Source organism: Hemicordylus capensis, chromosome 6 (assembly GCF_027244095.1).
Source record: "Hemicordylus capensis ecotype Gifberg chromosome 6, rHemCap1.1.pri, whole genome shotgun sequence".
In the NCBI taxonomy this organism is placed as follows: domain Eukaryota; kingdom Metazoa; phylum Chordata; class Lepidosauria; order Squamata; family Cordylidae; genus Hemicordylus; species Hemicordylus capensis.
The window spans coordinates 170,409,240-170,432,458 of record NC_069662.1 but is presented as its reverse complement, the minus strand read 5'-3'; the positions used below and the strand labels follow the sequence as shown (position 1 = coordinate 170,432,458).

The window sequence follows — 23,219 nt, the reverse complement described above, 5'->3', positions numbered from 1 at the left end:
AAACAGAAGGAGCCTGGGCAGGCTTGGCACCAGACAGAAGTCACAGCACACCAGCCTGCCCCCGCCCCCACCAAATAAATCAGTCCAATCCAGGCACGCAGACAGCAGCAGCAGCAGCAGCAAAAAGAGGTGCAGCTTGGGGCTGCAGGAGAAAACACAAATCAGCACAGCACCCCAAAGCCTGTGGGGGCTGGCTACAAGCGGGTGTGTGTGTGTGAAGAAATGCAAAGAAGAAGAAGAAGAAGAAGAAGAAGAAGAAGAAGAAGAAGAAGAAGAAGAAGAAGAAGACCTTTTTTGACCTTTAAAGCCCTTAACGGTTTGGGCCCGGGGTATTTGAGGGACCGCCTGCTCCCAAGGGTTGCTGCCCGCTTGACAAGGACATCTGAGGGGGCCCTGCTCCGGGTGCCGACAATGAGGGAGGCCCGGCTTTCGTGCACTCGGGACAGGGCCTTCTCTGTTGCTGCCCCTAGACTCTGGAATGCTCTCCAGGTGGCCATTCGTTCCTCAGACTCCATCACGGCTTTTAGAAAGCTTTTAAAGACTTGGCTTTTTACCCAGGCTTTTACATGATCATTTTTACTGCGGCTTCTCTGTTTTTATCTGTTATCTGTTGTCATGTTTTTATGCTTGTTTATATGTTTTTAGTTTGATGTTTTTATTGCTTGATGTTTTTACTGCTTTTATTGTATGTTTTAATTTTTGTAAACCGCCTTGGGGTTTTCTTTTAACGAAAGGCGGTATAGAAATGTAAAAATTAAATAAATAAATAAATAAACAAACAAATAAATAAATAAATAATAAGAAGAAATTCCAAGCAGCACCCAGTTAAAGCCACTAGGACTGCTAGAGAGAGAGAGAGAGAGAGAGAGAGAGAGAGAGAGAGAGAGAAGCCCAGCAGGCACTCTCTGTCTCCGTCTCTCTCCACTCACAGGGCCCAGGCAGACCCAGGCCACCATCACCAGTCTTTGCTCAGTGTTGCTTCACTCCCTCTCTGATCCTTCTTTCCCGAGGCACAAAAACAATGGCTCTCGCTGCCTCCAAGCAGCCCCTTAACTACATTTTCAAACTTCCTCCTTTGGCCTTCCCCCTCCCTGCTGCCTCTCCCCAGCCAAACGGGGCACAGTTGCCAATGCAACACTGGATCTGAATGACAACATATAAAATCTCTCAAATCTGATAAAATCTCTCATATTCGGGCCGACTTGGACTCAAACTCCACAATTACTGCAGTGTCTGAATGGGAGGTGTCCAGTGACGACTCTTATGTAGTTAGTCTGGATCAGTTTCAGTTTGTGACTGGATGTGGACAAGCTGCTTGGAGCGATGCGGCCGACCACCTGTCCTCTTGACCCTTGCCCAACATGGCTAATGCTATCTGGCAGGGCGGTTGTTGTAGAAGGCCTGGTAGAGATCATAAATGCTTCTCTGAGGGAGGACAGGATGCCTTCTTGTCTTAAGGAGGCAATTATTAGACCACTTCTGAAGAAGCCTGCACTGGATCTATCAGAATTAAGCAACTATAGGCCTGTCTCCAACCTTCCATGGCTGGGCAAGGTAATTGAGAGGGTGGTGGCCTCCCAACACCAGACAGTCTTGGGAGGAAACTGATTATCTAGACGCATTTCAGACCGGCTTTCGGGTGGGCTATGGGGTGGAGACTGCCTTGGTCAGCCTGATGGATGATCTCCAATTGGGAATTCACAGAGGAAGTGTGACACTGTTGGTCCTTTTAGATCTCTCAGCGGCTTTCGATACTATCAACCATAGTATCCTTCTGGAGTGTCTGAGGGGGTTGGGGGTGGGAGGCACTGCTTTGCGGCGGTTCCACTCCTATCTCTCAGGCAGATTCCAGATGGTGTCTCTCGGGGTCTGTTCTTCAAAAACTGAACTTCGGTATGGAGTCCCTCAGGGCTACATATTGTCTCCAATGTTGTTTAACATCTACATGAAACCGCCGGGAGAGATCATCAGAAGATTTGGTGCAGGGTGTTATGAGTATGCTGATAGCACCCAAATCTATTTCTCCATGACAGCATCATCAGGAGAAGGCATAACCTCCCTAAATGCCTGCCTGGAGGCAGTGATGGGCTGGATGAGAGGTAACAAGCTGAGACTGAATCCAGATAAGCCGGAGGTACTTATTGTGCAGGGTCAGAACTCGGGAGATGATTTTGATCTGCCTGTTCTGGATGGGGTCACACTTCCCCAGAAGGAACAGGTACGCAGTCTGTGGGTGCTTCTGGACACAAAACTCTCCCTGGTGTCCCAGGTTGAGGCAGTGGCCAGAGGTGCCTTTTATCAGCTTTGACTGATACACCAGCTGCGTCCAGTTCTTGAGATAAATGAGCTCAGAACAGTAATACATCTGCTGGTCACCTCCAGACTTGACTACTGCAATGCGCTCTATGTGGGGCTGCCTTTGTAAGTAGTCCTGAAACTGCAGTTAGTCCAGAAGGCAGCAGCCAGGTTGGTCTCTGGGTCCTCTCGGAGAGACCATATCACTCCTATCTTAAAACATCTACACTGGCTGCGAGTAAGTTTCTGGGCAGAGTACAAGGTTTTGGCTATAACCTATAAAGTCTTAAACAGCTTGGGCCCCGGGTATTTAAGAGAACGTCTTCTTTGCTATGAACCAAACTGCCCATTGAGATCATCTGGAGAGGATTGTCTGCAGTTGCCACCGGCTCAACTGGTGGCTACTCAGGGATGGGCCTTCTCCATTGCTGCCCCAAGTCTTTGGAACACGCTTCCTGCTGAAATAAGAGCCTCCCCATCTCTTAGAACTTTTAAAAGGGCAGTCAAGACGCATTTGTTCACCCAGGCTTTTAATTAGATACTGTTTTAGTTGTGTTTTACATGTGTTTTAATAGTTTTAACTTTTTAATTTTAATTGTTGAAATGTTTTAATCTTTTATTGGCTGTTTTTATTGTTTTGTAAACCGCCCAGAGAACTTCTATTTCGGGCGGTATAGAAATGTATTAAACAAACAAACAAACAAGCCAACTAAGAAGCAAGGAGATCTCAAGCCATTTGGAAGCCAGTGCCAGATGACTAAACAGCAAGGGGGAAACACAGACAAAATGGCTCCTGCAGCGCGAATCGCACAAATTGATAAGTGTCAAATTGGGGGTGATTTGATTTGCACTCAAATCAGCCCCTTAATATTGGGGTAATTTGATTTGCGCTTGAATCCTTGAATCACCTTCATTTTGTCATGAATCGATTTGAGTGTGAATCAAATTGCAAATCTCTAATTTGCTTTGGCTCTAATGTACTTTGGCTTTAAATACTCACAGTGTCTTCCTCCTTTTTCCAACAGAAGGGCTTCTCCATTCCTTTTTGCATGGCCAGGCCCTTGGATCAGCTGGTGCAGCTGAAGGCACTGAAGAAAGCTATGAATATCTGGTTCGGGCAGGTATGTTTTCCAGCATTGTGGCTTCCTGAGTGGTCGTGGATGTGAGGGGAAACTCTCTGACCAACCCAGCTGGACTCCAAGAAGACCACCAGATTTTCAGTTAGCCTTCCTGGTAGCCCCTTTTCCTCCCATTCCACTTCCTCTCCCCTGTCCTGGTCTTGGATATCCATTTTTGTCCAACCCTCTGCTTGAAGGGCAGGATCTGTGCAGTCAGTCCACTGGCCTTCCTGTCTCCATGTTTCCTCTGCCCCCACAACTTGGTACAGGAGGGAGAGCAAGCAGTGGTGATGGAAGGAAGCAGGAACATGCTTTGGTTAGACATGGTTATTTCATTTTATGGATGTCCTGCCTCTCTGTCCTACCCACGGGACTATCAAGGTATCTAACAGCCGTAGTTAGACGGTAGTGAAACAAATATTTACAAGAAGTTGTTCTAGTAAGAACTAATCTGCCTACCTAACTTTCACTATCCCTATAACTGGACTAAATTTGGTTCAAATTGGTTAGGCAGTCCACAGGTATGACCTCTTGCACCTCAAATGTTCACGCATCCGCCGTCTTGGATTGGGGTGGATGACATCATTACAAACTACACAATTGACGTGTCCCTATGTCTCACTCACTACAGCTGTACCAGATTTGGTTCAAATTGGTTAGATGGTCCAAAAATTAGCCTACTTGCACCTCAAACATGCCTAGAGCTGCCTGCTCAGGGCTATATAGGCTTCTGCCAGTGACTTCAGCCCCCAGAAGCTCGCAGGAGAGAGAAGAGGAGAGACAACAGCTGCTCCCAGGTAGACCCCAGGGTGTGAGACTGGGTGCCTGCCTGTTTGCTTCTCCTGCTGCCCCCCTGTCTGTTATCTGCCCCCCAGGACTGGCTGCTGTGCTGAGGTGAGGCCTTGCAGGATTGGGGCCGGGGAGGAGGGTGACTTGGCAGTTGCTTGCATTCCATCTGCCTAGAGCTGCCTGCTCAGGGCTATATAGGCTTCTGCCAGTGGTGGCGGGGTCACCACCGAAGGGGTAACACCAAAGGGGGCTGCCCCTTTGGGGGAGCCACTTCGGGGGAGAGTGAGGGCCAGGTCTCTTGCACTAGGTATTTGTATGGGGGGGCATTTAATAGTGGAGCTTCTGTTTTAATTTGTCCTGGGTGAGACAATCTTAGAATGTGTCTGGGCTTAACTGGAGATGGGGAGACGGGGGGGCATATCTACTGACTCTGGGGTGGCCATTCTGGTCGTGGTGGGGAACAGAAGGAACATTGGCAGGTCAATGGGCCATTACAGGGGAAGGGGACTTGGAAATCTAATAGCTGTTTCCCCTTCCGGCTGTCCTGCCAGCTCTTTGACCTTGGGGAGCAGTGCCAATCATCCTTGGAACCTCACCTTGCTCCTCTGTAATGCCAGGTCGATCCAGAACAAATCAGAAACCATCCATGATTTGATTCTGGATGAAGGTGCTGACCTGGTATGTATTACAGAGACCTGGCTGGGGGCCCAGTGTGGTCCCAGCTTCTTTCTCCAGGCTACTCTGTTGAGGAGCGGGTGAGGGACCATGGGCGGGGAGGTGGAGTGGCTGTGGTCTATAAGAATAGCCTTTCCCTTACCTGGATCCCTGTTAGAGTGTTGGACCATATCGAATGTGTGTACTTAAGACTGGGGAGCAGGGATAGACTGGGACTTCTCTTGGTGTGCCGATTGCTTTGCTACTCAACAGGGTCCCTAACTGAGCTGACGGACTTGGTCTTGGACCTGGTGTTGGAGTCCCCCAGGCTTGTGGTGCTGGGGGACTTCAGTGTTCACTTTGGGACCAATTTGTCCGGGTCGGCTCAGGAGTTCATAGCAGCCATGACGACTATGGGCCTATCCCAAGTGGTCTCGGGGCTGACGCACATTGCTGGTCACACGCTTGATTTGGTCTTTCACTCTGATCAGGGTGGCGTTCCGTGGATGGGGAATCCTGTGATTTCCCCATTGTCATGGACGGACCACCATCTGGTTAAGGTCAGACTCACAATCACTTCCCACCTTCACAAGGGCGAGGGACCTATTAGGATGATCCCCCCGAGAATGTTATTGGATCCAATAGGATTTCAAGAAGCCTTGGAGGGATTTAGTGTTGGCTCTGCTGGTGATCCTGTTGATGCCCTGGTGGAGAATTGGAACAGCAAACTCACTGGGGCAGTAGACATGATTGTTCCTAAGTGTCCTCTCCGGCCTGCTTCAAAATTGGCCCCTTAGTATACAGAAGAACTACGTGGGCTGAAGCGGCGAGGTAGACGACTGGAGCGCAAGTGGAGAAAGACTTGGCTTGAATCTGACAGATTACAACATAGAGCTCATTTGAAGACCTATGCTAAGGCGATACATGCAGCAAAGAAGCAATTCTTTTCTGCCCGTATTGCATCCGCAAGTTCACGTCCAGTGGAGTTGTTCAGGATGTGAGAGGGCTAGTGAATGCCCCTCCTCCCTTGAATCAGAATCTGGAACCATTGATTACCCGCTGTGATATGTTTAATAAATTCTTTGTGGAAAAAATCTCTCATATTTGGGCCGACTTAAGACTACGTCTCTACAATTACCTCAGTGTCTGATGTGGAGGTGTGCAGCGACTCCTCTTGTGTGATTAGGTTGGACCAGTTCCAGTTTGTGACTCCTGAGGATGTAGACAAGCTGATTGGAATGGTGCGGCCTACCACCTGTTCTCTTGAACCTTGTTTGACATGGCTTATACTATTTGGCAGGGGGGTTGTTGTAGAAGGCCTGGTAGAGATTATAAATGCATCTCTGAGGGAAGGTAGGATGCCTCCTTGTCTTAAGGAGGCAATTATTAGGCCGCTTCTGAAGAAGCCTACCCTGGATCCCTCGGACTTGAACAACTACAGGCCTGTCTCCAACCTTCTGTGGCTGGGCAAGGTAATTGAGTGGGTGGTGGCCTCACAGCTCCAGACAGTCTTGGATGAAACTGATTATCATGACCCATTTCAAACTGGCTTTCGGGCTGGCTATGGGGTGGAGACTGCTTTGGTCGGCCTGATGGATGATCTCCAATTGGCAATTGACAGAGGAAGTGTGACTCTGTTGGTCCTTTTGGATTTCTCGGCGGCTTTCGATACTATTGACCATAGTATCCTTCTGGAGTGTCTGAGGGGGTTTGGAGTTGGAGGCACGGCTTTGTAGTGGTTCCACTCCAACCTCTCGGGCAGGTTCCAGATGGTGTCCCTTGGAGACTGCTGTTCTTCAAAATCTGAACTTTTGTATGGTGTTCCCCAGGGCTCCATATTGTCTCCAATGTAGTTTAATATCTACATTAAACCGCTGGGAGAGATCATCAGGAGATTTGGTGCAGGGTGCTACCAGTATGCTGATGACACCCAAATCTATTTCTCCATGTCAGCATCATTGGGAGAGGGCATAACCTCTCTAAATGCCTGCCTGGAGTCGGTGATGGGCTGGATGAGGGATAACAAACTGAGACTGAATCCAGCTAAGACGGAGGTACTCATTGTCCGGAGTCGAAACTTGAGAGATGATTTTGATCTGCCTGTTCTGGATGGGGTCACACTTCCCCAAAAGGAACAGGTATGCAGTCTAGGGGTGCTTCTGGATCTGAGCCTCTCCTTCGTGTCTCAGGTTGAGGCGGTGGCCAGAAGTGCCTTCTATCAGCTTCGGCTGATACGCCAGCTGCGTCCGTTTCTTGAGGTGAATGACCTCATAACAGTGGTACATCTGCTGGTAACCTCCAGACTGGATTACTGTAATGTGCTCTATGTGGGGCTGCCCTTGTACGTGGTCCAGAAACTACAGCCCGTCCAGAATGCGGCAGCCAGCCTGGTCTCTGGGTCATCTCAGAGAGACCATATACAGTGAGGGAAATAAGTATTTGATCCCCTGCTGATTTTGTCCGTTTGCCCTCTGACACAGAAATGACCAGGCTATAATTGGAATGGTAGGTTTATTGTAGCTGTGAGAGACAGAATAACAACAAACCAACCCTCAAAAGCCCAGTGCCCAAAAGTCAGCGATGGATTTTCATTGTAGTGAGTGAAATAAGTATTCGATCCCTTCACAAAAGATGTCTTTGTACTTGGTGGCAAAACCCTTGTTGGCAATCACAGAGGTCAGTTGTTTCTTGTAGTTGGCCACCAGGTTTGCACACAACCCAGGAGGGATGTTGTCCCACTCCTCTTTGCAGATCCTCTCCAAGTCAGAAAGGTTTCGAGGCTATGTTTGGCAACCCGAACCTTCAGCTCCCTCCACAGATTTTCTGTGGGATTAAGGTCTGGAGACTGGCTGGGCCACTCCAGGACCTTCATGTGCTTCTTCTTGAGCCACTCCTTTGTTGCCTTGGCTGTGTGTTTTGGGTCATTGTCATGCTGGAATATCCATCCACGACCCATTCTGAATGCCCTGGCTGAGGGAAGGAGGTGCTCACCCAAGATCTGACGGTACATGGTCCCGTCCATCGTCCCTTCGATGCGGTGAAGGTGTCCTGTCCCCTTAGCAGAAAAACACCCCCAAAGCATAATGTGTCCACCTCCATGTTTGATGGTGGGGATGGTGTTCTTGGGCTCATAGGCAGCATTCCTCCTCTTCCACACACGGCGAGTTGAGTTGATGCCAAAGAGCTCGATTTTGGTCTCATCTGACCACAACACTTTCGCCCAGTTCTCCTCTGGATCATTCAGATGTGCATTGGCAAACTGCAGACGGGCCTGTACATGTGCTGCCTTGAGCAGGGGGACCTTGCGGGCACTGCAAGATTTCAGTCCTTCACAGCGTAGTGTGTTACCAATTGTTTTCTTGGTGACTATGGTTCCAGCTGCCCTGAGATCATTGACAAGTTCCCCCCGTGTAGTTCTGGGCTGCTTTGTCACCGTTCTCATGATCATTGCAACTCCACGAGGTGAGATCTTGCATGGAGCCCCAGACCGAGGGAGATTGACAGTTATTTTGTGTTTCTTCCATTTGCGAGTGATCGTGCCAACTGTAGTCACCTTCTCACCAAGCTGCTTGGCGATAGTCTTGTAGCCCAGTCCAGCCTTGTGCAGGTCTACAACCTTGTCCCTGACATCCTTCGACAGCTCTTTGGTCTTGGGCATGGTGGTGAGTTTGGAAGCTGAGTGATTGCTTGCTTCTATGGACAGGTGTCTTTTATACAGGTACTGTAACAAGCTGGGATTAGGAGCACTCCCTTACAGAGGGTGTTCCTCATCTCAGCTCGTGACCTGCATATAGTGAAAAGACACCTGGGAGCCTGAAATCTTGCTGGTTGATAGGGGATCGAATACTTATTTCCCTCATTACAATGCAAATCCATCGCTGACTTTTGGGCACTGGGCTTTTGAGGGTTTGTTTGTTGTTATTCTGTCTCTCACAGCTACAATAAACCTACCATTCCAATTATAGCCTGGTCATTTCTGTGTCAGAGGGCAAATGGACAAAATCAGCAGGGGATCAAATACTTATTTCCCTCACTGTAACTCCTGTTTTGAAGGAGCCGCACTGGCTGTCGATATGTTTCTGGGCAAAATACAAGGTGCTGGTTATAACCTATAAAGCCCTAAACAGTTTGGGCCCTGGGTATTTAAAGGAACGCCTTTTTCTGCATGAACCCGATCGCCCACTGAGATCTGCTGGAGAGGTCCGTCTGCAGCTGCCACTGGCTTGTCTGCTGGCCACTCAGGGACGGGCCTTCTCCGCTGCTGCCCCGAGGCTTTGGAATGCACTCCCTAGTGAAATAAGAGCCTCCCCATCTCTGACAGCTTTTAAAGAGTCTTAAAGAGTCCTGCGCCACCAGGAGCCCCTGGTGGCGCAGTGGTAAAACTGCTGCCCTGTAACCAGAAGGTTACAAGTTCAATCCTGACCAGGGGCTCAAGGTTGACTCAGCCTTCCATCCTTCCAAGGTCAGTAAAATGAGTACGCAGAATGTTGGGGGGCAATATGCTAAATCATTGTAAACCGCTTAGAGAGCTTCCAGCTATAGAGCGGTAGATAAATGTAAGTGCTATTGCTATTGCTAAAAACACATTTCTTCACCCAGGCTTTTAATTAATGTTTTAATGGTTTTAATGCTATTTTAAAGTATTGTTTTGAAATTTTTAAATTATTGTAATGTGTGTGTGTGTGTGTGTGTGTGTGTGTGTGTGTGTGTGTCCCCATTTTTGTTTTAACGAATGTTTTACTTTGTTTTTATTCTGTTGTAAACTGCCCAGAGACGTAAGTTTTGGGTGGTATAAAATTGTTTTAATAAATAAATAAATAAACATGTACGCATCCACCATCTTGAACTGGGGTATGTAACGGATTAACCCAGCCTTTGTCTCAAAGCAAGCCCACGTGAGGGGAAGAAAAATGCTGAATCATTCCCTCTCTTTCTTTCACCCACAAAGGCTGTTCCTTTATAACTTAAACTGTTTTACAGTAGCTTAATCCCTGCCACCACACCCTAATAACAGCGCTTAGCCACCCCTGGATTTGGGTGGATGTCCAGGGAGACTCTCTTTCTCTACCAATGGAAAAGTACAAAAAAACCCCACTCTTCCACATGCAGCCTACATGTGATGAAAAAACTTGGTAGAGTTGCTGAGCAATCAAACTTGAGACATGTGTTGTACCAGAGTAAACCCCTTTTCCTGAGTTAAAAATCCACTCAGAGGCAGGTAAAAGACAAAGAACAAAAAGAGAAAAACTGTATTCAAAATACTACAGACTGCTTCCATCTGAGGCTCTCTCAGCTTTTAGTTACAGGTAAAAGAAACACTCAGTAGTTGCAAGTGTAGCGGAAATACTACACTCTAGTTTCTTTCTAGGTAGAGGCGAACACCCTTTCTGTCAGATTCAAAGCACTTTATTACATAATGAGAATCACAGCTGGGCTTTCACCTAACACATGCAGGTGATGGGTGAAGCTCCCACAAAATGGTGGTGACATATTATATACTCATTCGTATCTCTATGTTAATATCTAGTCATACATATGCTCTTGTAAACTGAGCATCCCCCCTGCTCCAGAAGGATTAATCATGGTTCTTCTTTAAAAATATATATATATAAAAATTATTAGCTACAAATGAGAGAAAGAAAGAGAAAAATCACATTTCTAAACTTTCAACTTTCATACATGAAATACAGCCATTACGTTGGTACCAAACTGTTTTGCCTGACCATCCACAGAATAAAAGCAAAGAATAGGAAATACCAACTAGAAAATATAAAACAAACATTATGAATTCAGATTAAACCTGGGCCTCATTGGTTTAGATTCTATTTGTATATCCAGTTCATATTCTAGGCTACAAAAATCAAATAGATAATTCAAAATGGATTAGAGGGAACTGTAGTATTGAGAAAATATATGGAAACACTATTATCTCTAACTAGATTAAAAATTAAAAGAAACTCTTAAAGGTGTATCTTAAAAGCATTGTCACAAAACAGATCAAGTTAATCATAATCCAGAATGAGGGCCACTCGGAAAAAGAAATACACTTAAGATTTATTTTGAGCCCAAGAACTTGTGTACACTCTTCTGTAACTTTGGGAAGGAATTTGCTGAAAATCCGCTGCCCATCTGTACCTAATTCCTTTTAAAGGAAGTGCTCCTGTAAGAAGAGGGATTAAAAATCAAATTGTTTTCACCATCTGAGATTCCGCTGTGTAACCAATTCCAAAATTCGAAAGGAAAACACCCTGCATATCTGAAGTCACTGCTGCAGAAAGCGAACCGGTACTCACATCTTCACTTTCTATCGAATTAGAAAAATAATCTTGCAACATTTCCCGACCAGAAATTTTCTGGTATTGACCACATGAATTATTTTCCTCCTGTATATAATCATTACTACTAAACAGATGTCCTAAAGTCAGAAATAATGCTAGAACTATTCTTACTTCAGGGACCAAAAGATAAAGATCAGCTAAACTATCTCTTAAGAAAAAGAAAGAAAGAAAGAAAGAAAGAAAGAAAGAAAGAAAGAAAGAAAGAAAGAAAGAAAGAAAGAAACCATAAAAAGCAATCTCTAAATTAATTGCCAACAGTAATGAAATCCAAGACAAATTTAAAAATTACAAATAAATGCAGTCCAATAAAAAACAGTGCTCATATGTTCAATGTTCAAAGGGAAGTTCTAATATGGGGAATCAGTACATGTTAATGTAAATGATGTGCTTATTGTAAATGTCCTCTCCAATGAATAACTTTAATAGGTCTTAGCACAAGTCTTCTTAAAGTATTCAGGCAGATAAGTTGGTAACAGTCTAGTCTCTTCCTGAAATAACAAGCTGAAATGGCAATCCACAAATGTTCTGTAAAACAGATGAGATGAAAAACAGGAGACTGAATAGCCTCGAAGAAGGGGGGATCACAGCCGAAAAAGAAGTCCCAACAGGAAAGTGAAAATGTCCACCTTAGAAAGTAATTAGTCTTGAACGCTGCACTATATCGCAGGCAGAGTAAAAAAACAACTTCTTGAAATCAGTAAAATGCAGTTCTTTACTGCTTGAAATCAGAATTACCCTCTGCATTAGTTAATTACTCTTTAAGTTTGCAATCCATTTAAATTGATGTAACCAAAAGAAGAGGGTGAGGGAGAGCCAAACGAGATCAGAGCACCAACTCACTGCCACATAATCCTTCCGAGTGAACCCCAAGGAAGCCAGATTCCAGCAATAAACAAAAATATCCAGTTCTTACAGCAAAGAAAATAAATTAATAGATGGTTTCACTCCTTAGGTATTTATATAACGATTGTAATCCTTTAGGTCTGTCCCCATACTATCAAATTACTCCAATGAACAGTGAGCACAAATAAACCTCAAATGAAACAAAATGCTTGTTCAAATCCAACACAGCTCCCTCCAAATATCCAAAGTCTTAATATAGTTTATAGATTAAAACTTACAGAAATGCCCCATAATGGAGTCCTCCAAGATATCCAGGAAAAATTGAACCTAAAGGTCAGACAAAAAGTTAATAGTAATAAAAAAGAAAACAATTGTAATGGTCAATCAGCTGAAAACAAGGCTGCTGTATAACAACCTTTGCTCTTTACTTAAATTAATTTTTATAGATAACACAATCTTCAGTCATCAGTAAATTAGAGAAAAAAAGAATAGCAACAGTCACTTTGTTTCATGTTTCAAGAGCTGCAAAAATATTTACTTCTCTACCTTAAAAAATTCAAAAACTTCATAGATAAAGATTGGATAAAGGGAAAAGCAAGCAAAGCAGATTTGTTGGATTAACATCTTAGCGGAGTCTGGAGGTTGTAAAGGAAAGGCCATTATGAAATCTGTAAAAGGGTTGAAAAAGAGTTGTAAAAGCTGAATTAACAGTAAATGACCCATCCATGTAACCGTCTCTTCTGTGCTCTTCTTATTTGTTTAAGCTGATTATCCAGATGGTTCCACCACTCCAATCCATGTTCCCAAAGGTCTTAATATGGAAATACTCTTTACTCTAACATTCTTGCAGGTTTCCAAAAATCAAAGATAAGAAAAGTTAGAACTGGCAGACGTTGCTGAACAGGCTGGTGGAATTGCCTTGTCTTCTTCGGGCTGAGACACTTGTGGTCAGGTCTCCCAGGCGGGATCGCCCAGGCTTTTCCAAGGCACTATCATAGCAATAGCAATAGCAATAGCAATAGCAATAGCACTTACATTTATATACCGCTCTATAGCTGGAAGCTCTCTAAGCGGTTTACAATGATTTAGCATATTGCCCCCAACATTCTGGGTACTCATTTTACCGACCTCGGAAGGATGGAAGGCTGAGTCAACCTTGAGCCCCTGGTCAAGATCGAACTTGTAACCTTCTGGTTACAGGGGTAACCAGAAGGTTACAAGTATCATGCTTCAGATCAGACCCAGACAGCCCCCAGAGAGGAAGTCCAAATCCACGTGTCTTCTGATATCAATCTTGCCGATTGAAGGTGATAGACCGAAGAGAAACTGCAGCTTTGGCGGCAATTCTGCCGTCTGCAACTTCAGGTCACAACACCATCTTGCCAAATCTGTTTGAGAACCCAATCATGGTTTTTCTAGACAAGATACATTATGGTCCCAACTACACATGTAGGCTCTTCAAAGTACAGTAACCCCATTATTCATTGTTCCCCCCATTCCCCTCCTTATCACACATTCCAAAAATCATCAGTTCATCCTAAACAGTAACTTTGGTTCACTTTCTCATCAGGGATTTGAGGGTTAGTAGCCCAGATTTCTGCTACACAATAATACTTCAAAAAGCACCCCAGTTTCAAAGAAAAGGGATATAGGAACCTTTAAACGCACCTTTACAGGTTACAGAGACTTTTGCAGTGCCCTGGATGGACAACTGGGTGCAGGCTAGTGTTTCTTAGTTTGTTATGTTGCAGATAAAACACAATAAAACAGTTGCAAGGTCACGCAAGGCACACCAAAGGAAAATAAGAAGTCTAACGTGAACTAACAAACTGTTCCATAGGCTAAACCTTTCCCTGAAGCCAAAGCCCTGACTTCCTTCCTGAACTCACCAAATCCATGGTAGAGACTTCAGGCCCCTGAAGTCTTAACTTCCCAGGATTGCAGTCCTGATTGCAGCCATTTGCCTAGCCAACAACCTGTTGCAAGCACAGCCTGGCTCCAACTGAGAACAAAGAAAGCCTTCTCTTCCTCTATTATGGCCCTCAAGGTCCCGCCCACCATGTGCTGAGTAGCTGATCCCTAGCCTGTCAGTCAGGACAGGGTACACTTCTGTTCACTCTTTAGAGGTGAGGAGAGGCTGTTGTTGGCTGATTGTTACAGGGTGGATGACATCATCACAGACTAAGCCATTGAGATCTTCCTATGTGTACAGTGTACAATATCCCAATGGGTAATAACACAAAAATCAGAAAACTGTTTTAGTTTTCTGATTTTTGTGTTATTACCCATTGGAATATTGTACACTGTATACTTACCTCTCACTTATGTATATATTCTCTTACTATTGATATTATAATATACTTCAACATCTATTAGGAACTTCTCTTTTTTTGTGTTTCACAATTGCATTTGGTACCTACCCTTCCCATTTTCCATATGTATGTCATCATCACAAAATATGCCAGTGGGGCATCGTTATGTGTCCCTACAGCTGTAGCAAATTTGGTTCAAATTGGTTAGGCAGTTCACAAGTTAGCCCACATGCACCTCAAAAGTTTACGTGTCTGCCATCTTGACTGAAGGTGGATGACATAATCACAAACTACACCGTTGAGGTGTCCCTATGTGTCCCTACAACTGTACCAAATTTGGTTCATATTGGTCCAGGTGTTGCAAAGTTGATACAAGGGGACGGACACACAGGATGCCAGGTGATCTCATAAGGCTACAGGAAAGTAGGCTAAAAACCTTGATTGGTTCAGACAACTTAAAAGGTGAGATGAAACTTGACAGCTAAAAATAAAACTTTAAGCCATTAAAGCTATAAAACCAACATGGGGGAAAAATTAATTGCAAAGTCATATCATCTGATGGTGGGTGGGTCCTTTAATCTAGATGTTTGTGTGTGGTGGGGCTCATACTCTCCCTTGGAGTAGCAGTTTTGCAGCTAGGGGTGCTCCTGGATCTCTGGATGGCAGTGGCCAGGAGTTCCTTCTTCCAACTTTGGCTATGTCAGCTGCCTGCATTTGAGGAGATAAGTGATTGGGCTGCTGTCTTTTGACCGTCTCACCATGACTAGTGCAATGCACTGTACATGGGGATAACTTTGAAAATAGTTCTCCAACTAGCAAAGAATACAGAAGTTTGGCACTGGTCTCCAGTTGATCACAGAACACATAAGATTGATCCCCATTTAAGTGTACCCATCTACCCTTCCTGGAACTGAGCTTCTCAGGCTTGGAGGCTGAAGAACTGGGCCAATTTGAGGTGACGAGAGAGGATGTTCTAAACTGTCTTGAAAAATTAAATGTTGACAAGTTGCCAAGGCTAGATGGAACCCACCAATGAGTTCTGAAGGAACTCAAATGTGAACTTGCTGTGGGGCCACGTTTGGAGTACTACATACAATCCTGGTCACCACATCTAAAAAAGGACCTTGTAGAATTGGAAAAGGTGCAGAAGAGCATAACCAAGATGATCAGGAGCCTAGAGCACCTTCCGTATGAGGCAAGGCTACAACACCTGGGGCTATTTAGTTTAGAAAAATGATGTCTGCATGGAGACATGATAGAGATCTATAAAATCATGCATCGTATGGAGAAAGTGGATAGGAGAAATTCTTCTCCCTCTCACATCACACTAGAACCAGGGGTCATCCCATGAAATTTATTGCCAGGAAATCTAGGACCAACAAACGGAAGTACTTTTTCACACAATGCACAATCCACTTGTGGAATTCTCTGCCACAAGATGTGGTGACAGCCAACAACCTGGCTGGCTTTAAGAGGGGTTTGGATAACTTCATGGAGGAGAGGTCTATCAACGGCTACTAGTTGGAGGCCTATAGGCCACCTCCAGCCTCAAAGGCAGGATGCCTCTGAGTACCAGTTGCAGGGCAGTAACAGCAGGAGAGAGGGCATGCCCTCAACTCCTGCCTGTGGCTTCCTGCAGCATCTGATGGGCCACTGTGTGAAATAGGATGCTGGACCAGATGGGCCTTGGGCCTGATCCAGAAGGACTGTTCTTATGTTCTTAAAGAATTGTGTAAACACACCTTCCATGACAGAAGTGGTTAAAGTGTCTGATTTTTCCCCAACAGGGTCATGCAATAGCAGCCCTCACCCTGATAAACAAGAACTAAGGATCATCCTGGTTGGGAAAACTGGAGAAGGGAAAAGTGCCACAGGCAATACCATTCTGGGTGAAGATAAATTTGAGTCCACGCTTTCATTACAGTCAGTGACTAAGACTTGTTCAAGTGCTGTCCGGACGAAGGCATGGAAAGGGAATAAAGTGGTTGTCGTTGACACTCCAGCCATTTTTGACTCCAGCATTAAAGAACCTCAGAAGACCCAGGAGATTCAGAAATGCTTCCATCTGGCCTTGCCAGGCCCCCATGCTCTGGTGTTTGTGACACATGTGGATCGTTTCACAAAGGAAGACAACGAAGCTGTGGGGATAGTGGAGAAGATCTTTGGCAAGGAGACTGCAAAGTACATGATCATCTTATTCACACACAAAGAAGGCCTAGATGGGAGAGGCCTGGAAGACTATATAAAGAACTCAAAGAACATGCCTCTTCAGGAGCTGGTCAAAAAGTGTAGGAACCGTTGCTGTGCTTTTAACAACAGAGCAACAAGAGAGGAACGGAATGTCCAAGCTGAAGAGCTGCTCTCTCTGATTGAGGAGATGGTGCAGAGGAATCGGAAGAAGCCGTGTTCTGAGTCATTGCCATCAAACCGTAAGTGGCTCTCAGCACAAAGGAGGCAAAGGGATGAGGGAACACCCCAAACCCCACCAAAACACAGGCCAGTGTCCCAACTAATGCAATTGTGCTATGAGCAAGGTTGCAATAGTGCAAAAAGATTGTAGCTGTGTGAAAGCATGGGGATTTTCTAAATTTCTAAATTGCACTGTTGTACAAAAATTCCCTTTAAAACATACGAGGCATTGACACAGCTTGAACACCTGTTGTGCACTAGCGCAATACCATTCAGGGACAGCAGCTCCAGGCTTAGTGCAAGAAGCTAGTACAGCATCCTTGTGTAAGTGCAGTGTAGGATGTTGGCCACAGTCAAGGGTAACAATATGAAAGATCATAAGATAATGAAGAGCTCCTGTGAAGGCAAACATGTGCCCACCTAGTTATGATTGGTAGAATATTGCATGCCTGCCTACCTAAGCTGACTTAGAGCTATTCCCATTGGGTTACATACGTCTCCTTGTTGCAGCAAAGGACAGATGGGTAACCCAAAGATTGCACCACAAAGATCTTGGTACAAATCATGCAGATTAAGAAGTGGTGCACTTATTTCCTTGCTCAGCATCATCTGTCTTGTTTCTGCTCCTCATTGGGTGACCAAAGAGCCATGAAGGGCCATGAAACCCACCCTCTGACTGCAGGCCATCCTGCTCAGTCCTTGCTTGGATATCCAAGATGTTAACAAACATTGGCCATATGTTTTTAAGCCTGTCTTCACAGTCTTAAGGGCTAAGAACTTATAAGAACACCCGCCCCTCCAGCGCACAAAATATGTCCTTTGCATGCTGAATTCTGCACCTCATACCACATGCTCCAAGTGCTTTGTAATTGTGGGGTAGGAATCTAGAGAGAGAAAAGGAGTATTTTGTTGTTTCCTATAATCTTAATTATGCTGGCCTTGGGCCGAAATAAACCAATACATACATACATATAATCTTAATAAGCACATAGGAAGCTGCCTTTATATTAAGTCAGACCCTTGGTCCACCTAGCTCAGTATTGACTACACAGACTGGCAGCAGCTTCTCCAAAGTTGCAGGCAGGAGTCTCTCTCAGCCCTACCTGGAGATGCTGCCAGGGAGGGAACTTGGAACCTTCTGCCTGCAAGCAGGCAGGTGCTCTACCCAGAGTGGCCATTATCCCCAAAGGGGACTATCTTACAGTGCTCACTTGTTCATTTGCAATTCAAATGCAAACCAGGGTGGACCCTGCTTAACAAAGAGGACAGGCTTCAAAGTTTCTGCAGTCATTTGAGAAAAGACATTTGGGAAGCAAACATGGAAGTCTCTCTTCCACCTCCCTCCCTTGTTCAGGGGTCTCTTCCCTGCCCAGGTCTCCCTGAGGACTCAATGAGCTGTTGAGGGGTATAAGGAGAAACATTAAAGTCCTCACACAGCAGGATATGCTCTGGTGGTAAAGAGGTTTTGCCCGAGAGATTATCTGGAGACACTAGGTTGAGTTAAAAAAACAAATAAAGGTTTATTAAGAAATGGGACATCACGTACTGAGAGAGACATAGAACAACATACCCAAACAGGCACTAGCCTTCACCAACTGAACAAATCTTACTGACTCTAACTGCCTTTAGAGACCTGCTTTATTTTTAATTTGTTCAAATGTTTTACAATCTCATCACTATCTTCTGTGTTTTGACAACAATCAAACCACCAACATATATTAGTATAGAAGTCCACCTATTGTTTCTAAACTGAATATAGACAGGAATCAGCTTTTCCTTGGATAAACCCATGTTTGACTAGCAATTGATTTAGCTTTGTATTTCAGGCCATAAACACTCTTTATTTATGCTCTTTAGGCCATAAATGCTCTTTTGAAGCTTACACAAAGTTCCTCTTTGCCAGGTTCCCTGAACCCTGTTGTGTGCTCCATGTAAATGTCCTCCTTAATATCACCATGTAAAAAATGCAGTTTTGACATCTAGATGGTTTACGTACATTTTCCTCGCTGCTGCAATACAAAGGTGCATTCTTATAGAAGAGTGTTTTTCTACTGGGGCAAACATTTCATCATAATCCTCACCATATTTTTGTGAATATGCTTTAGAAACTAGCCTTGCTTTATAGTGTTGGACATCTCTTTCTGCATTGTGCTTCACTTTGAAAACCCATTTGCACCCTACAGTTTTTCTTCCCATAGGCAGCTCTGAAAGAATCCAAGTATTATTCTGTATCGATTGGATTTCTTCTTCTGCAACTTTTCTGCAATAGCAAGCTTGATCTGTTGGCATTTTATCGATATCCTCCCATGTATTAGGCTCCTGCACATTTTCTTCTCTAGTCATATATGAGAATCTTTTTGCTGGAACACCTTTGTTGGTTCTTGCTCAGCAACTTATCTCTGATTGAGTCTTAATGTTTTCATTTTTCTCTGGATAGTTATTTGGCACAATAATTACAACTTATTACTCTGATTTTTCTTGTTCGGGGTCCTTTTGCATCTGAATGTCTGGATTAATATCTGATGCTTCATTAGCAGTTGGCGTTCCTTTAAAAAACAACAACATCACATCATCACACATTTTTACAGTTTCTATGGCAAGATCTAGTATTCTGTACCCTTCTGTAGCCAACTAATATCCCTTCCTCACACCTGCAGTTGAATTTGGTTCTTTTAAACTTTGACACATAGGCATATACCTTTGAGCCCAAAACTCGAATATGCTCCATCTTAGGCTTCTTTCTATGCCACAATTCAAATGGTGTGGTATCTGTAACTTTATTAGGCAATCTGTTTTGTAGATCAGTCACTTTCGCAATTGCCTCTCCCCAAAACTTACTGTGTAGTCCTCCATCCAGCAGCATGCATCTGGCCATTTATATGAAAGACTGATTCTTTCTTTCTGCATCACCATTTAGTTCTGGAATATAAGGCATTGCCATTTGCTAACTTGCCATTTGCTAACTTGATCCATGCTAACTTGGCAAAGAGGGACCTTTTAATGTGGTGATTCTCTTTATTTAGCAGGGGGAGAGTAACTGGCCCTGTCCACCCTCAGCACAGGACCTCCAGTGACTGTTGCTGGTGTCTGTCTTGTGTTTCTTTTTAGACTGTGAGCCCTTTGGGGACAGGGAGCCATCTTATTTATTGGTAATTTCTCTGTGTAAACTGCCCTGAGCCATTTTTGGAAGGGCGCTATAGAAATCAAATAAATATTATTATTTCTTGTTTACACAGTCAGACAGGTGTTATTGACTGGTTTGTTTTATCCAGACATCGAGTCCTTCCCAAGGACCCGGGATGGCTGATTTTTATTGTCAGTGTTGTTGCTGTTGTTATAGATATTGTCGCAGAATATAGGCTGTTCCCAGTAAAGCTGCTTTTTGTAATTGCCTGATGGTGATTTCTGTGGCCCCTCTGGTGTTGAGTTGCTCTTCAAGGTCTTTTGGAACTGCACCCAGGGTGCCAATGACCACTGGGATTACTTTGGTCTTTTTCTGCCACAGCCTTTCAATTTCAATTTGTTGATCTTTGTATTTGGTGATTTTTTTCTATTTCTTTTTCTTCTATTCTGCTATCCCCTGGTATTGCTATGTCAATTATTTTAACTTGTTTTTCTTTCTTTTCGACTACAGTTATATCTGGTGTATTGTGTGGCAGATGTTTGTCTGTTTGTAGTTGGAAGTCCCATAATATTTTTGCATCTTCATTTTCGACAACTTTTTCAATTTTATGGTCCCACCAATTTTGGGCTACAGGTAGCTTGTATTTTTTGCAGATGTTCCAGTGTATCATCCCTGCTCCCTTGTCATGCCTTTGTTTGTAGTCAGTCTGTGCGATCTTGTGACAACAGCTGATTAGGTGGTCCACGGTTTCATCTGCTTCTTTACAAAGGCGGCACTTGCTGTTTGTTGTGGATTTTTCCACTTTTGCTCCTATTGCATTTGTTCTTCGTGCCTGTTCTTGTGCAGCCAGTATTAAACCCTCTGTTTCTTTCTTCAAGTTGCCATTTTAAAGCCATTGCCAGGTCTTGGTGATGTCTGATTTTCCACTTATATTGTGCAAACATTGACCATGCAGGGACTTCATGCAGGGATTTCTCCATTTTTCTGCTCGGTTCTTGACTTGTTCTTTCTTGTAGGCCTGCTTTGTTTCATTGGTGTTGAATTGTTTTGCGTTCTTGACCATTCTAAGTGCATCTTCTTCACTGTCCTTGATATATTCTTCAAGGCCTCTTTTCTCCTCCTCTACTGTTTGATGGACTTGCAGCATTCCTCTTCCACCTCAGCTGCGAGGGAGGTAGAGCCTATCGACATCACTGCGGGGGTGCAGAGCATGATTGATGGTCATGATTTTCCTGGTTTTACGATCCAGCATCTCTAGCTCTGCCTGGGTCCAGTCTATTATTCCTGCAGTGTATCTAATAAGAGGTGTATAGCCCAGGTGTTTATGGCTTGTATGGTGTTCCCGCCATTGAGTTTGGACTTGAGGATTTTTCTAACTATCCTGATGTATTCACTTCCAATTTTTCTTTTAACTGGAAGTCTATTACTAGACTTGTAATAGCAGATCATTATTTCCTTGTTGGCATTTTCGTATATTTTTTCCGGTTAAGCGACGTTTCTTCCAGTAACCTTGCAGTCTCCAGCCCTGGTTGCTCAACTGAAGATCCTGAGTCCTGTAGCCCACTTGCCACCAGACGTCCAGGGACTCCAGCACCTGGCGCGGTCCTTGTTGACCCGGGCGACAACCAATCCGGTATAGACTTATTAAAGTTACGTCTCACCATATTGTTGATGGGAGAGGCACTCTTTGTCTGGCTCCTCTGGAGAGACCTGTCCAGTATGGTTGGACCTCTGGCATAGCTCTCACCTTCCTCAGAGCACACAAGCCCAACAACCACGCCAAGGTAGTGCCTCACTGGGCACTAAACATCATCATCATCATCATCATCATCATCATCATTATTATTATTATTATTTGATGTTCAATATCCTCATTTTTCAGATATTCATTTATCTCATTTCCTGTATATTCTTCTCCATTGTCTCATCTCAGAATTTGAGGTTTCCTTCCAAACTTATTGCAAATGCTTGCAAAATACTGCTTCAGTTTTTCAAATACTTGACTCTTTTCACTAATCAGATAAGTAAAAGTTTATTTTGAATAATCATCTATGAAAGTTAGCAAATACTTGTTTCCCCTGGATGAATTAATTTGCATAGGCCCACAAATATCACTGTGTATCAACTCAAGAGGTTGCTGTCTCTCTCTTTCTCTGTGTTGAGGGAAAGTGGGTTTAGTTCCCTTCACCCTTACATAGCATGTACACTTGGACTTTTCATTACAGTGTCTTATACTGAGGGCTCTGGCTAGATTTTCCTTCTCCAATTGTGGCATTGCATTGGAATCTCTGTGTCCCAATTTATTTATATACTTCAAACAGACCACTAGACTATTTCATAAGTCCCTTTCAAATAGTCCCTTTCATAAGTAGCTCATCTTTATTTGTGATAAAACAGTGTTTTCCTTTGAATTTCACCTGATAACCTTTCTGTGTGGCATTTTTAACTGACAGCAGACTGGACTCAAGTGTGGGCACAAACAATGCATCCTCAATACTCCGTTTCATTGTTTCTCCTTTTTCAATTTGCATTGTGGCCTTGCAGAACCTCTGCCTTCATCAAACATCTGCTTTCCATCAACTAGAAAAATGGGAAATTTATCATTTGTGTCCTACTTAGTAAATCATAATCAAATTGCTGGTTGCACCTGAATTAATACAAATCCAAGCATTACATTTTGTAGAACTAGCTCTTAAATTCTTCTCTGTATTAGCAACATATGTTTTGTTTGTCAGACCTATTCTCTTCTTGCTTCCATGCATTTTCCTTTGTATGCTTAGGTGACTCACTCCTCTTGAAATGTAGGTTTCCCTCCTTTTTAGCTGCAAATTCTTTTTTCTGAGGACATTGAGCCTTCATATGTCTGGGACTCCCACAGACAAAACACTTTTTACTCAAATGTCAAATTGCCGACCTCCTTGCTAAAACGTATAACTTATCCCTGAAATCGGGCTACCAGAGGACTGGAGAGTAGAAAATGTAACACCGATTTTCAAAAAGGGATCCAGGGGCGATCCGGGATATTACAGGCCAGTTAGCCTAACGTCCGTTCCAGGCAAATTGATGGAAAGCATCCTCAAGGATAAAATTATAAAGCACCTAGAAGAACAGGCCCTGCTGGGAGTGAACCAGCATGGCTTCCACAAAGGTCAATCTTGCCTCACCAACCTTTTGGCGTTCTTTGAGAGTGTCAACAAGTGTGTGGATCAAGGTGATCCAGTTGACATTGTATACCTGGACTTCCAAAAAGCTTTCTACAAAGTTCCTCATCAAAGACTCCTGAGGAAACTTAGTGGTCATGGGATGAGGGGACAAGTACATGTGTGGATTGCTAACT

General features: G+C 44.0%; 2 protein-coding genes and 1 long non-coding RNA gene across 5 annotated transcripts in view; 2 read left to right on the top strand and 1 right to left on the bottom strand.

Moving 5' to 3' along the window:
• The window catches only part of LOC128329530 (uncharacterized), a 215,141-nt gene that overhangs the window by 57,179 nt on the left and 134,743 nt on the right, over positions 1-23,219 (top strand). The gene's annotated exons all lie outside the window — the stretch shown is intronic.
• Positions 1-23,219, top strand: part of LOC128329535 (GTPase IMAP family member 7-like) — a 38,977-nt gene that overhangs the window by 9,430 nt on the left and 6,328 nt on the right. The window contains exons 3-4 of the mRNA XM_053260929.1: positions 3,321-3,416; positions 16,137-16,778. Coding sequence (XP_053116904.1) covers positions 3,321-3,416; positions 16,137-16,778 — 738 coding nt within the window. The remainder of the gene's footprint in view (positions 1-3,320; positions 3,417-16,136; positions 16,779-23,219) is intronic.
• Positions 10,330-14,113, bottom strand: LOC128329539 (uncharacterized). The gene is made up of 3 exons (XR_008309694.1): positions 13,927-14,113; positions 12,316-12,364; positions 10,330-11,016 (listed from the first exon to the last, which is right to left on the bottom strand). It is a non-coding gene; the product is annotated as an uncharacterized LOC128329539 (long non-coding RNA).